This window comes from Rhinichthys klamathensis, unplaced genomic scaffold (genome assembly GCF_029890125.1).
Source record: "Rhinichthys klamathensis goyatoka isolate OS25496 unplaced genomic scaffold, OSU_Roscu_1.1 h1tg000127l_1, whole genome shotgun sequence".
In the NCBI taxonomy this organism is placed as follows: domain Eukaryota; kingdom Metazoa; phylum Chordata; class Actinopteri; order Cypriniformes; family Leuciscidae; genus Rhinichthys; species Rhinichthys klamathensis.
Window position 1 is genome coordinate 2,368,374 of NW_026606664.1, and position 15,075 is coordinate 2,383,448.

Genomic DNA, 15,075 nt, shown 5'->3' on the forward strand with positions numbered 1-15,075 from the left:
GTATGATGCATACACTACTGTTCAAAGTTTGGGGTCGGTACATTTTTTAAAATGTTTTTGAAAGAAGTCTCTTCTGCTCACCAAGGCTGCGTTTATTTGATCAAAAATGCAGTAAAAATCTTAATATTGTTATTTAAAATAGCTGTTTTCTATTTGAATATATTTTAATGTAATTAATTCCTGAGATGATTTTCAGCATCATTACTGAATTATTTGTAATTGTATAATCAGCACAAAATTTTTATAATAACAATAATATACATTTTTCCTGTTAAATCAATATTTATTTTTGCATCATCATGCCTGTTTTACATTTGTTCAAAATCCCATACCACTCTGTATATTTAGAAATTTTGAATCCCAGATGTTGGAAGTTGTCTCATGCCACTGCGTGTGTGTGTGTGTGTTTTGTCATAATTCATCTTACATCAACTCAATTAAGAGCAAAGGTTTCTGTTCCCTGATCAAGTCACATATACTCAATGGCAATTTAAATGTATCATCCTAACTAGCAACGCGACAAAATTATCCACCTCGTAATGACGCTTCCTGATATGTAATGTGGTGATTTCCGAAAAAGTGAGAGACAGAGAACTGAAAGTGAATGTCACATGACGCGCATGACTCATAAGGTATATAATGAATGAATGTCACATGATGGGAGGCCGTCAGTAAAGACGCTTTAACGGTCTTAAACACTCTGATATCTAAAGCCTATACACATATACACATTTGTGAACCTAACCTTAACTTTAACCACGTAGGTCACCCAAATTGAAAATTTAGTCATCATTTACTTATTACTTATGTCTCTTTAAATAGGTTTTTTAATGTGTCATTTATATCGACTTGTTTATAAGGTGCACAGGTCATTACTCGTTATGTGTATAAATGTTTTTTTTATGTCCCATCCCGTTTTCGGTCACGTTGCTGTCACTAGGATGTGACTGTTTGTTTTCATGACACAAAAAACTGTGAATTTCCCCCTTCCTTTTTTTGTTTACTCTGCTCGTGATCCATCACGAAACTATGTCCTAATGCTGCTCTTACATTTATTTTGTCTTTCTCAGGCAGCACCTTTTCAACGGCCCATTAGACATGCACACGGATTTGTTTCCCAACGGCATCAGCGACTTCGACTTCGACTTCCCCACCCTGGATCTCTCTCGGAACGGAGACCTCTCTCAGGTAAGGCCCTGCTGTTCGGGATGTTGGCGTATCTCAAAGGCTTGATCCTCCTTGTGTTGCGTTCACAACTGATGAAATGGCATCTAGATGGGATGAAGACTCTGTTTGTCATCTCACAAAGACTCGTTTATGAGCGGATTTTGTTACGTGCCTATTTTGAGAATTAAATATCTGTAGTATCTTTTCTTTTTTGTTGTCTTTTTTGTGTTTGAGTGGATTAGACTGGCAAAAACTTTTCTTTTCTTTTTTGCTACTAAATAACGTTTTTTAGCTTCTGTAAAACAATCATGATTATGATTATTGCCATAATCAAACATATCTATTTTGGTTAAAAATGAGATCACGATTATTTCACATAAAAAATAAAACTTGTCTTTTTAACAGTCGATTTCCTTTAAAGGGAAAATGAATTTCATGAAATGGATTTTTCTTATTTTAATATGTTCCTTGACTTTAACTTATAATAATTTTTTGCACAAAAAAGCTAATGTATATGCGGAAAAACTAAAATTATTTTCAATCCTTATTCTGACTCTGTCTGAAATGATCATTTTTAAGGGACGGCTCCTTTAAGGCTCGTCAGTAAACAGCCACTGTTATGATTATCCAACATCATTGCATAGGAAACAGTATCAACGCCCACTCGCTATTGCATGCGAGCAAATGTTTTGAAAATGTTATCCATATAAAACCGTCATTTACAGACAATGCATTATAAAATCGTTTACTTACAGTTGTGATGCAGCTGCTGTCAGATCCAATCCAGCTGCTTGCTTCATTTTTCAAAAAAAGTTTCTTTACGAACTCTGCCTCGTTTAAAAAACAAAATGCTCTGAACAAACATATAATCTTCCGACGCGATCCGTGACATCGTTAAAATAAACCTTCCGCTTGTTTCCGACGCTTGGATCCTCTGAAGTCACAAACAAGCTTTTTAAACTGGACGCGTCAAAGCTAACGTTCATTCACTCTTCCATTTGTCCTGTTGTCGACAGACTCAAGTGCGTGGAGTATGTCAGAAACTGAACGCACATCTGTATACTATATCAAGTGTAGACAGCGTCAGTGATTATAATGAGTTCTATTTGCTTTTGATACGACGCTCACATCCAGTGTAGGCAAACGTCAGCCGTTAAGTGACTGAACGCCAGTGGGCGGGGCCTATGGTGTGATGATGTGTAACTATTCGTCGATTCTTGCTCTAAAGGCAGGCATATGCAAATGTATTTGCAAGGGGTGTGACGAGACACTTATCTCACAAGATGAGACACGAGATTGGGTTCACGAGAGTATGAATTATCAAATGCATTGAAAGGCAACAATATACAAGCACTGTAAAAGGTTTTCCACAAACTCAACTGACTGGCTTTTCTCCTGTATGATTTCACATGAGTCTTTTCAGACCTTACTGTACATAACTTCCAGAACTTCTGATTGAGGCTCTATATGATTAAATCATATTTATATTTAAATATTACTTATTTTTGAAATACAGTTCTTTGGATTATTGGACTCCACTGGTCCTAATTTAACTCTTTTCAACAAATTGAACTTGGAAATAAAAACAGTATTAAAGGAGAGTTCACCCAAAAATGAAAATTCTGTCAGTAATTACTCGCCCTCATGTTGTTCCAACCCCTCTTAAGACTTTCGTTCATCTTCGGAACACAAATTAAGATATTTTTGATGAAATCTGAGAGCTGGATCACTCCTCCATAGGCTTCTAAGGGATTGAAACTTGCCGGCCCAGAAAAGTTATTAAAGACATTGTTAGTCCAAGTGACTACAGTGGCTCAACCTTAAGTTTATCAAGCGACGAGAATACTTTTTGTGTGCAAAAAAACCCAAATAATCACTATATTCAACTATTAATTTCCTTCTCTGTGGGCCTCGAGTGAGTTCACGTAGTGTAACAGCGCAGCGCTTCTGCGTTGTACGTCACACGCATCACACACATGACCAGCGTCGGCCAATAGTGAGCCTACGTGTGACACACAACACAGAAGCGCTGCGCTGTTACACTACGTGAACGAATAGTTGAATAAAGTCGTTATTTTTGGGGGGTTTTGCGCACAAAAAGTATTCTCGTCATATATAAACCGTATATTAATAAACGGCGCCTCTTGCGTGGTCATTCCCCTTGTTACACACGCAAGTGATGATTCTCTGTCAACCAATCAACGTTCTGCAGTAAGTCTAGCTTCAGCCTTTACTACTGTGCTAGGGTCCCAAAAAAGTTGTACGGTACAGTTCTGTATTTTGGTACGATTCACAACTTCTGACAATCAAAACGGAAATAATTGTGTACCGTACTGTACTGTACTGTACCGCTCAGTGGAAACAAGCCATTATATGTCAAAAGATCAAGGCAAATTTGATTTCTCATGTCATGACCCCTTGAAACGTATAGTTTTTTGGACAGTTGAAAAATATATGATAAATGCAATATAAAATGCAACTAACCATATTTATCATGTAAGTTTACAAAATAAATAAACTTATAAGTGCGTCCCGTTGCACACTAAAGAACCATGTTTTAAAAGTGCAAGAGTGTAGAATGAGAAATCTTAACCCCAAATAACCATTTCAGCAAAAAAGGAGCTCTTCATGTAAATATTTTTCTAAATATAAAACAGGTTTTTGAACAGGTTTTCCCCGTCTGCCATGCTTTATTCTTCCACTTTCATTTCTATGAAACAAAACATTTAAAAAAAAAAAAAGGTGCCTCCCAAACAGGACCATAAGTCTGTTAAAAAGCACATGATTAATTTCACTGTTGTCACACCTTATTCCCATAACATTTGGACCTGAGTCCTGTCACCTATAAGTGGAACATAATGGTAATTAAATCTGGATCCACCCCTCGACAAGTTTTCTGGCAGCGCTGTAATCGCCTCGCGCTTTGACACTGCAACAGAATTGCTCAAGCAGTGGTTTCAGGTTCCCGCCTCGCCGTAGCTAAGTTTACTTGAGTGTTTGTAACAGGAACATTACCTCAGCGACTAAATAGATAGAACCTATTTCAGTCTCAATGGGTTCAATGGGAGGTGGAGACAAAATAAAGCTATATTAAGGCAAATCGTCATCCTTTTAAGAGAAAAACACTCAAGTGGAGAATTCAGACTGAATGAAAAAGCTAAAAAATATATATATTGTAAATTTTTATTAGTTATTATTATATTATTTTTTTGACTATTTTAATCATATATAAAATTACAATACTATTTTTATTCATATACTTAAATAATATGTCAACTTTTATCTTAACTGAATGATTTAAAATTAATAATTACTTAATTAACTATCATATTTTTATCAAGTTGAAAATCATTTAAAATCATTTTTGAATAATTTCTTTGAACAAATAATTATGTAAATATAAATCATCCACCCACCCGCACCAATAACTTTCTCTGATTTAGATATCCGCACCCGACCCGCACCCGATGGTCAAATTACAATTATTCTTATGTGTTACACGTGATAAGACCTTCAACAGTGGACTCGGCGATGCTAGAGAGCTGATGCGTGCATTTCTAATGGTAAAATACATTGAGGAATGCTGCTTTTAAATGAACATTTATTTAAAACAAAATTTAATTTTCTTAATGTTACTAAAAGCCGTTGCATATTACCCAGCACTTTATTCATCCCCGTTAACTGCGATCTGCGCATCACTAATATATATATATATATATATATATATATTGTGTATATGGCTTTACATTTTTTTTTTTTTAATTAATGTTTATCTTACTGTCCCTCCTCCAAGCTTCTCAATGTCTTAATGATTCATTGTAACAAACAGTTAAAAAAAATCTTGAAAATAAATCCAAATACCCGAATTTAATGATTTTGTGAGTTTAATCAGTGATGCTAAGGTCATAAAAATAAAAAGCACATTTTTATTAGTGTCAAATGAAATCAACCGTCTGCTCTGGCTAACGTCAGGGTTTCGGTCTAGTTCAGTTCATTTTAACATGTCTGGGTGACTCAGACTCAAGAAAGGTGGATGGTGAGTAAGACCTCCTCTGTTGTGGTTAGTGCCATGCTATCCTTCAAGAGATCACAGTCATGGTGCCCAACTGCTGCTATAAGACTCTCCATCACACTGACATTAGGAAAATAGACCTCATGAGGTCATGATAATAGAGCGCGGAGCACAGCGAGCCCTCCAGAGGAGTACAGCCTAATATCCCCATATTGTGTGTGCATATCTAGTTCGGCAGACTCCATCTGTAAATAAACTTGCAAAAGCTGTGAGCTTGTTCAGGATGTAGTTCCTCATCATGTGAAGCTCTCTCAGGATTTCCTCTTTTTGTTTAGACACGAGTTGTTGTTTACAGGATGTACGACAGTACAATCAAAATAAAGACAGCACAAATCTTCCAGCTTCCCACCCACAGCTTGTTGCTCTATTTAAGATGCACAGGTTTGGTTAGTGATGATGGGTTCTAGTTTTCCAACAACTGAGGTGTGAGGTTGACTAGTTTATCCATCTATTTATTTATTTATTCTCTCTCTCTCTCTCTCTCTCTCTCTCTCTCTCTCTCTCTCTCTCTCTATATATATATATATATATATATATATATATACTGTATATATAGCCACACATACATAAATATACATGCATACATACATACACACAAATTATTTTCTCGCTGGCAAAAATATTTAATTATTTTTATGATTATTATATTATACTACTAATACTAGTATTAGTTGTATTATTAATATTATTTATCCATTTAAATTTTTATATATAAATATATATGATACGTTATAGATATAACTGATAAATGATGATAAATGCATAAAATATAAATTGATAATAATAGTATGATTTATTTGTTATTTATTATTGTTAATTTATCAACGTATAAATTCTATATTTTATAAATTGGATATATGTTGCATCATGTTTTGTAGTGTTTTTCTTCAGCATTGTGATATTTGTACATCTAAAAAGATTTTAGGCTGCATGTTAGCCTGGACAAAGAATGTTTCTATGTATTTGAAGTTATGGGTTTGTTGGCATTAAGTTACGCTTTTCCATGTTTTTTAATATTTAAACCACATTGACATTAGGTAGGGGATGTGAATGATCACGCAGCAATCTCGCATGAACTCTTCTCTTCTTTCTGTTGGTTGTCACCTGTCACGTGTACTGTAGTCATGCACCTGCCCTGAGCTTGTTGATAAGTGTGCTACTAAACCCAGACTGTGGCTAAACTACAAAGTGCACTGATTCTGTACACGGCACGCTCATGCATGCACCTGCATTTATAAATAATAAGAAATTTAGTCATGAATGCAGGTGCATTACAAATGCAAAATAGTGATTATTATTTCTGTTAGTTGTTGTTTTTTCTTGCACAGCATTGCATTTCGCTTCTAATTGGCTAAAAAGATTATTTTTAAGGAGAAAGGAGGCATTTCCATGAGCTAAAGTGCCTCTGTTTCTCGAGTGGAAGCATTCCTCTTGTTTTTTTTTTAGCTTTGATGGGCATGTAAGAAGTCACAGTGTTTTACAAACTAAAGGAAAAGAGAACTTACCTGAACACTACAACACAAGAGAATGTGAAACCACAGGCCGACCACAAAGCTCACAGACCTACATGCATTTGCCTACTCCTGTCACAGGCACGTTTTGTAGTGCATGCATCATCATCATTGTCAACGTCTCTGGAAGTGTCTTTTGAAAGCCTTTTTTCTCACGAACTACTTAAAGCATTTGAACAGAGATTCATTTAAATGTTTGAGGAGGTTGCCAAAACCGTATTGCCATAAGTGGATTTTAGAGGAAATGTACAGTCGTTAATTTAGCCTACACCACTTAGACTTAACTGGAAGTCTTTTTCCTATATACATCTTCCAAGGAAGGATGATTTATCTGTTTGGTATCTTCCTTATTGCATCTCTTTCATTTTGTGATTGACACTAAATGAAAGAGATGCAATGAGGAAGATACGTCCCAGCCTTGCATTGGTCACTGTGTAAAAAAGCATACATTATGTATTTTTTAAAATATTATAGTTATATATGTGTGTGTGTGTGTTATATATTATATATATTTTTAATTTGATCATTTAATTAAATACAATTATTTGTTTATATACTTTAACATATAAATAATATATATATTTAAATATTTATCAGAAGCATGCGGTCCATATGAGCTGTGAATGCTCTGCAAACCCAAGCCATTCCTGGATTAGTATTAACCTTGAATTAGTATTAACACTATAATTTACCTAAAATTTACTTGTTTGAGGTGGACCATAAAGCTTACATAATAAAATGTTAGTAATACATATGTAACTCTCAGTCATTTGTTTATTCATTTTCTTCAAATCTGCCACTCACTTAGCCTCGAAATCCAGACCCAAATCCGAAAGATTAAGGGTCTGGCATTGAGTAATGAAAATCGCCCCAACTCGTCGATTAGACTCTTGCTGTATCCGGTCGGCAAAACAGAAAAAACGTCCTTGCAACAGCTTTGGCGCCTACACTCTGTTATGTATCGTCATTACTGTCTCATGTTCTCATTGGTTTGCTGGCATATGGGGGGATTTCATGCGCTGGTAAAGCTGTCCGCGAATGGTGCTGCCAGATATCGATCAACGAAAATCACATTGTATTTGATAGGGCTGTGCGATATAGCTAAAGGTTGATCATCTTTCAATCATCGTATAAAGCCCGCCTTGACAATTCGATTGGTCCGAACAGCTTTGGTTCTGGCATACTTGTCCAGGCCAAACTTCCCATCCTCAAATGTTGTGGGCGGGGCTAAGTTCGGCTGGCATCCAGGCCAGCTGTTCGGTCATTTTAAAAAATAATTTTTTTACTTCATCGAAATGGTACGAAACTTGGTAAAGGTTTTTGGCACAAAAATAAAGCATGAACATGGTTTGAAAAGATTAAATGGTCCTGAAAAAAAATAGTCACCCGTGTGCTCCTCGCTAAAATCTAGTGGAAACGTTTGGTACCCAAAATCTTACTGAAAGCTCATTCTTTGAGATATCAAGCTCAAATTTGGAACACAGCTTGTTTAGATTTATGGCTTTGATTTTAGAGTTCTTACAGTTTTTAGAGTAAAACATGTTTTTGAAAATATATATTTCATATACAAATTTTAAATAGTATTTGTGCATTTTTCATAACAATAAACTTATTAAAACTTTTGACTACCACACGAACAGCACCAAAGGGTTATTGTAATTATGTTTTTCATTTAGTTTTGTAACAAAATATATTTTTTATTTGTTAAATATGTGAAAGTTTCTAGAGTTTTGTGTTCAATTTTGCTTTTGGAGCATCGTTCTAACCACAATAAAGAGTTCGTTCATAATATCTAATACTCTAACATTATAACATACACAATTCTTGTAAAGTTTGAACACTTAAGTTCATACTGTCAAATTATGGCACATCTTTCTCATACCTCCCCCTCAATGGAAGGATATTAACTGTACTGAAGATTAATAATCAGTGAGTCATGTTTACTGATATTTCCGTAATACTAATTCCCAGCCCGTCCGTCAAGGCGCCGTTCTGTCGTCGGGGCTACCAGTCACTGGCTACTTTCCACAAGACATCGATTTCTGTTACGAGCCATTGCGGGACTCCAAACTGATTAGGCCCGCTCAGATGGCCTGATGTTTTTTTTCCCGTAAGAAACCCAAGCAGGTGTTAATTCCAGTCTGATGCGTTTTGGGAAACCAGCCAATTGGATATGAATTCATTTAGCATCTATGGTGCGTTTAAAACCAGTCCTAAAAATATGACTTTGTTAACTGGTCCGCTTTGACGCGAAACGTATCGGCCTGCTTGTTTTCCATTCATAAGTGATGAACACAAAAGGGCACAGCCTGAAATAAATGTGCTCAGCTGGGACCCACTAAACATAATAATCATTAAATAATGATCTGCCAGCGTTAAACAGATCCAGTGCAGCCGCCACAGCGCTCTGGAGAACCGTAGCGCTGCACTGTTTACACTACGAATGCGGTTGAGTTACACCATGTACTGTAAAGAGGGCCTGACTGCCAGTAACTCTAGTCACTTACCAACAAAAGCATCATTTCCTGAAAGCTCCTCCCCTCCCCTCCCCCTCGCTCAGCTCCCCTCCCCTCTCAACCACCTTTAGCATTGAGGAACTAAACCACAATCAATATGAGTAAACCTCCATGCACATACCTGTCACTCCTCTTTTACTAGGAAGGGCACAGGGGTCTCTAGAGCCTTGAAACATACCTGTTGTGCCAGCGAGAGAGTTGTTATTCTTTCCGCCCATCTGACTTTGGGAATGTTGCAGCTGTGAGCGTGCCGGTTATTTCTCCAGCACATGGAAAGGATCTGTTGTTTCCAGGAGCAGGAGGTGAATGATAGTGACTGGACTCATGTCACTCATGCAGTTTTGGACTAAGTTTTACGCACAGCTGGGACGTCCTCCACCCAAGGTAGAGCACGTAAATATCTTCAGTATGATCCTTGTTAGCATTATGATCACTTTTATCAGAAATATATGATGTTGCGGGGTGAGAAAGTCAGGTTTTATTGCCTGAGGAAAGACGTTGGCTAGTGCTCTACTTTCTTCCGTCAAATCATTTCCTTGAAAAGATTAGAAAATTATTTCCTCATCACTTTTTTGTAAACATCTGAAGATCTACGATCTGTCGGTGGGCTGTAAACTATAAACTGCCATCATTTTGTCATTTTTAATGATGGGTGTTTATTGCCTGCATTTGTTTGCAGTCATCTTGTCAGCATGACAAACAATAACAATTTATGCTTTCCAGCCTTGCCAATATATGTATCTATATAATGCATTTTTCTCAATAACATACCTTTTTATTATTTACTATTATAATTATATTTTAATAGATTTATTTTGAGATTTTCTTTATTTTAATTGCATAATTACATTTGTATAACCTAATCTTTATATATATATATATCATTTGTTTATTATATTATATATAATTCATAATAATAATATATAAAATATATTTTAAACATAAATATTTTTTCTTAAATAATTTTAGTATGTAGTTTCTATCCTTATAATATTATGTATTTTTATATAAATTATGTATAATTCGTATATTTTACAAATATTTGTGAGATTTTCTAGATCTTTTGCATTCAATTTTGTATTTAGAGCATCATTATGATTACAATGATAGTAACACTACACATGACAAACACGACTGCTGGTTTCCAGTAAGAGGTGGACGCAGGTGATTTCTTGGATTTGGCTCAAATTTGTATTATTGCTCTTTCTTTTTTTTTTTTGATTAGTTTTTGTACTAGTTTTGAAATCTCATTGCTGTTAAAAAGCATTAATGATTGCGTCAATCTCAGGAAGTGGACGAACCACAGCAAAAGATTTTGAAATTTGACATGATTTTTGCACTTTCTTTGTTGTGCACACGGATCTCTCAGTTGTCGAATGAATCTTAGATGAGAATGTCCTGTGTTGCATGAATTTGTACTGGAGGCCACTTCCCTTAATTCTGGTAATCATGAATTGTCTGATATCAAAGCGGTTTGGAGCTGTATTTTGGGCCTGTGGCAGGGCGACACTCATGTTTTACGGGAACAGTGTGATGTAAAATGCTGTTAAGGCACATTGAGCCTTCGCTTCCCAAACCGACGACCTGCAGGGCTGCATGACATAAACCACATCTCCCTTTTTTACACTCTTCTTTCTTGCACCTTATTTTTTGTTTTTGTTTGTTTCATTCAGTTGTTTTGTCTGTTCTTTAGCTTGTCCGTTCTTTCATTTGTCTGTTTCGTTTGAACGTTCTTTTTTTTAGGTCATCTGTTCTTTTGTTTGTTCGTCCAATCTTTTGGTTGTTTGTCTGCTCTTTCATTTATTGGTTTGTCTTTCATTCTCTCTCCCTCTCTTTCCTTTCCTTCTTTCTTGTAGCTCATTCATTCTTTCATTCGCCATTTTATTTGTTCGTTCTTTTTTCTTTCTTTAGGCCATTTGCCCATTATTTAGGCCATTATTTCTGTTTACCTGGTATTTCTTTCTGTTTGCATGCTTTTTTTCTTGCGGTCATTTGTCTTCTTTCTTTCTTTAATTTTCTCCTGTCCTTTGCCTTCTTTTTTTTTCTTATCTATTTCCTTGATCTTTATCTCGCTCCTAACTAAATGAAATAAATAGGACATAAAACGCATCAGGAAGCTTGATGTGATAATCTGGCAGTGACGCTTTAGGCTCGTCTGCAGTTTTCCCGTCAGTGCTTGTTGGGAAGGTTCAGTAAGTGTCATGCTGTGGTGTAACCTGACACATTGTCGTAATAATGAGGCTTTATTACAGTACGGGAGTGTCAGGAGATGTTTCTGTGTATTTTCTCCCTCTTGTACACACCAGCTTTACTCATCTTACGCAAGAGTGCGGCCACCAGCTTGTCTTGCAGGTGCATCTTTTTCCTTATATTTCATACAGGAAACATTTGCGCAGGCTTACAGTAAATGATGCATTTCTGGTGGTCCCCACAGTCGAGCGCTGCCAGCTCATCTCTACCGGGTTTGTCTATATTTCCCCCCCTGGCAATGATTTTCAAAGCTCTTCTACTGTAAATCACTGGCTGACAGGTTATTTTTTGTCGTTTTCGTGTCATTTCCAGCTTTTGGTTGTTAAATGTTTATGCTGACAATGCATGATGGTGCCTGCAGAATGGAGAAAAAAAAAGGCTTTAGGAAACTCTACTATCTTTGCCCAGCTCGCCCCAACCCAAACAGACAATTCAGCATGCTTCAAAGAAGCCATGGTTTTACAGAGCACCGCATCCAAAAACCAAACCGAACTGAAATTGTCCGTTCACAAGGCTGGAAATTGTTGAAGCGTTGCAGGATTTTTCTTAGTGACTGCAAGTTATGGAGTTCAGGTTACCCTGCCCTGTGGACGAAAACCGTGTTGGGATTTACAATGGATAGAAAACCAATGCAAGGATTTTCCTCAGTATAAGTGCCTCCTTTGCGACAACATTGTGTTCCTGTAAGTGCAGAAGTGAGCATGTTAAGACACATTGGTCGTGAAGTATCATCAAAATATGACATTTAATTTCAAGTAACAACTAAATTAAATGTTTATCACACCGCAACCGAATACGGTTGTCAGTCCTGTATGCCAGTCCTTAATACGGTTATATTCACACACAGTTTGGTTATTTACAGGAGTGACACCGCATTCTATAACCAAACTCACACCTGTATATTTCAGAAAACCCTTGCTGTGTGAATGGAACCGGACTGGACAACTAGTTGCCCATCACGTCACACAGTGCAAGAGAGCCGCTCTGTGCTGCACAAACACATGTCTACCGTCTGTTGCGAGTTTCCATGTGTGGTTTCGGTAACTTATCTGAAGGTTTCTTTGACGGATAAACTCGTCAAAAGTGATAACGTCTTTGATATTACTTTGGTCACTGTAGCTGATATGGTTACTGGTAAGAGAATACAGGCTTGACGACCGTTGCACATTCATTCAGACAGTATTCAAAAGAGTGTGAACGGGACATTTCATACCTGTAAGTAAATGCGGTTCTCAATTCCCAAAAATTACAGTGTGACCGTAACCTATGATTGATTGACTATGAAGTATTTAACAACAAAAGCCTCATTTAATTGGTCACTGGCTGTTAGACCGCACTGTTTTACATAATGCAAATGGCATTATAAGGAGGATATAACAGTAAATGTTTTCCTTCATGGAAATGTTTTACTACATGGCATCACTGATCAAGGTTTAATGTGCAAAGACTCGACTTAAGCATGCTAAAATTTGTTGTTGATTATTTGAACTACCGATTAGTTGTTACAGCTCTACATAAGTATAATGAAAGATCAAAGAAGCCACAGAACAATGATGGATTTCACTGGGACAATGAAAGTGACCTTCAAACCTTAAGGGTTGAACTGTTATTGTTTATGTACATGCTGTTTTACCTCGTGACCATGTGAAGGACTCGATTTAGTCTGGCAATCATCCATCCTCTTGCTCAGAAACAAAAGATGGTCTTATTCAGCTGATGTCTCTGAGTTCATGTAAGGCCACTCAGTGGTGGGTGGAATAAATTCCTTCATCTACATATTCTGTGTGAACGTTACATTTACCTTTGTCATAAGTATTTTTAATGGTTAAATGTTTCTCATTTCTTGGTTTCCTTCTCATTTATTCGTTTCAGCATTTTAGTTTTTGCTGTTCGATTTAAGCTAATACATTTCAGTAAAATTGAACTATTAACAGCATTCATCAATCCAATGCCACTCCGTCATCCTGAAGCGGGGGAATCCCTGTTTGCTGGCTCAGCAGTGGAGAAAAGGAGTGGAGAGAGGAGGTGGCCTGGCCTTCCAGGAAGTCTCGCCTTGTTCCTTGTGGTTGCTTGAGAATGTACAAAGTCAAATTCTGCTGTTGCCAGTTGCTAAGTAATATCAAAAGTCATTTTGCTTAGAGAATTGCAAAACAGTTTTATGGGTTTTTTTGTTCTCTCATTGGGGAAAAAAAGTTCACTTCTGGCATCTCTCTTTGTTCCGTTTGGTAGTGCTCTGCAAAGTAAACGTGTCCTCAAAAGATTAAAGGAAGCATAAAATACGTTACAACATGATTCTGGTTGTTTCCGACCCCAGCTGTTTGATCAGTTTAAATGGGCAGGTTGTGACCTCAGGTTTCAGAATCCCCCACCGATGTTTTTGGCAGCGCTTTCTGAAGTGCCATCACTACTGAATTGAGTATTTCCTGGGTTTTCAGTGGAAGTAGAGCGGAGATGGTCTAGATCAGGTCCCTGGTGGAATGTTGCCATTCTATATATGGGCATAAATGTGTTTTTGTCCGTTGTCAAGTCATTCTGTCTTCCACAAGCATCCTTCCCATCACAATGAAATCAATGAGCAACATAATTTGAATGCGGAAAGATGACTTAGCCACTGCCTGGAGACTGAAACACTGTTGCTTAAACAGTCAACTTATTATGATGTGAACTTACTAAAAGCTGATTGACACTGTTACAGTAAATGCAACATTTTGTTCTTTGAATTATTTTTTTTAAATAGTAATGAATGAATAATGAATGAGATCATAGATAAAAAAGAAACGATGCATGTTGGTTGAGTTTTCCACTCTCAGTTTCATTTCACTGCTTTTAATCTATGTTTATTATCTCCATAATCAAGTATAGAGGAAGTACAATGACTTTGAATTCATTGCTTCTGACAGAACTTCTGAAAGAGCGCGTAATCAAGCTCAGATGTTCTCACGAAACTGCCATAGACCAACGCTACTTTTGCGTCATCGAAGGGTAACGCCCCTTTTGGGGGAAAGACTAACGGATTCCCCTGAGAACAGAACTCGCTCTAGATCTGCAAAGTTTCTTGATAGCAAAAATGGCACAAACGTAAAGAAGCTACTGGATACGGGGTTACAGAGGTGTCCCTTTGAAATGGTTGAAAACTGGATTAATGACCCCACGCAGTGGCCAAATATGGACTATTCAGACATCTAACGTTACCACTATCTCGTGGAATCACCAAGTAAGTAGCCTATTTTTTGTCATTAACACACTCACAGTATGACAAACTAGATGATGAGGCCATGTCACTTGGATCATATTTAACTTGATTTAAGCTATTGACATAGTTTTGTTGTCGACTAGCTATACTAGTTAGAAAGACGCTACGTGATTAGCTCTCTCTAGGCACGCTACCTTGGCTATAACTGATTTTACTGTTGAAATAGTGGCAGGCTAGGACTAAAGTGGACTTGGCTGGTTTCTGCTTGTGTCTAAAAAGTCCTTTAGGCCTATATGACTTTTCGACGACCACTGCTCTGGGCTACATGTAACAACACGAACGGTAGTAGATCAAGCCTTCTAGGCT

General features: G+C 36.9%; 1 protein-coding gene across 2 annotated transcripts in view; it reads left to right on the forward strand.

The window, feature by feature from the left end:
* The window catches only part of si:ch73-63e15.2 (protein strawberry notch homolog 2), a 49,265-nt gene that overhangs the window by 21,763 nt on the left and 12,427 nt on the right, over positions 1 to 15,075 (forward strand). Inside the window, exon 4 of one of the 2 annotated variants that reach the window (XM_056256471.1) lies at positions 1,071 to 1,188. In XM_056256471.1, coding sequence (XP_056112446.1) covers positions 1,071 to 1,188 — 118 coding nt within the window. Of the gene's footprint in view, positions 1 to 1,070; positions 1,189 to 9,373; positions 9,651 to 15,075 lie in introns of those variants that run through there. The other variant, XM_056256472.1, reaches the window with a different exon arrangement.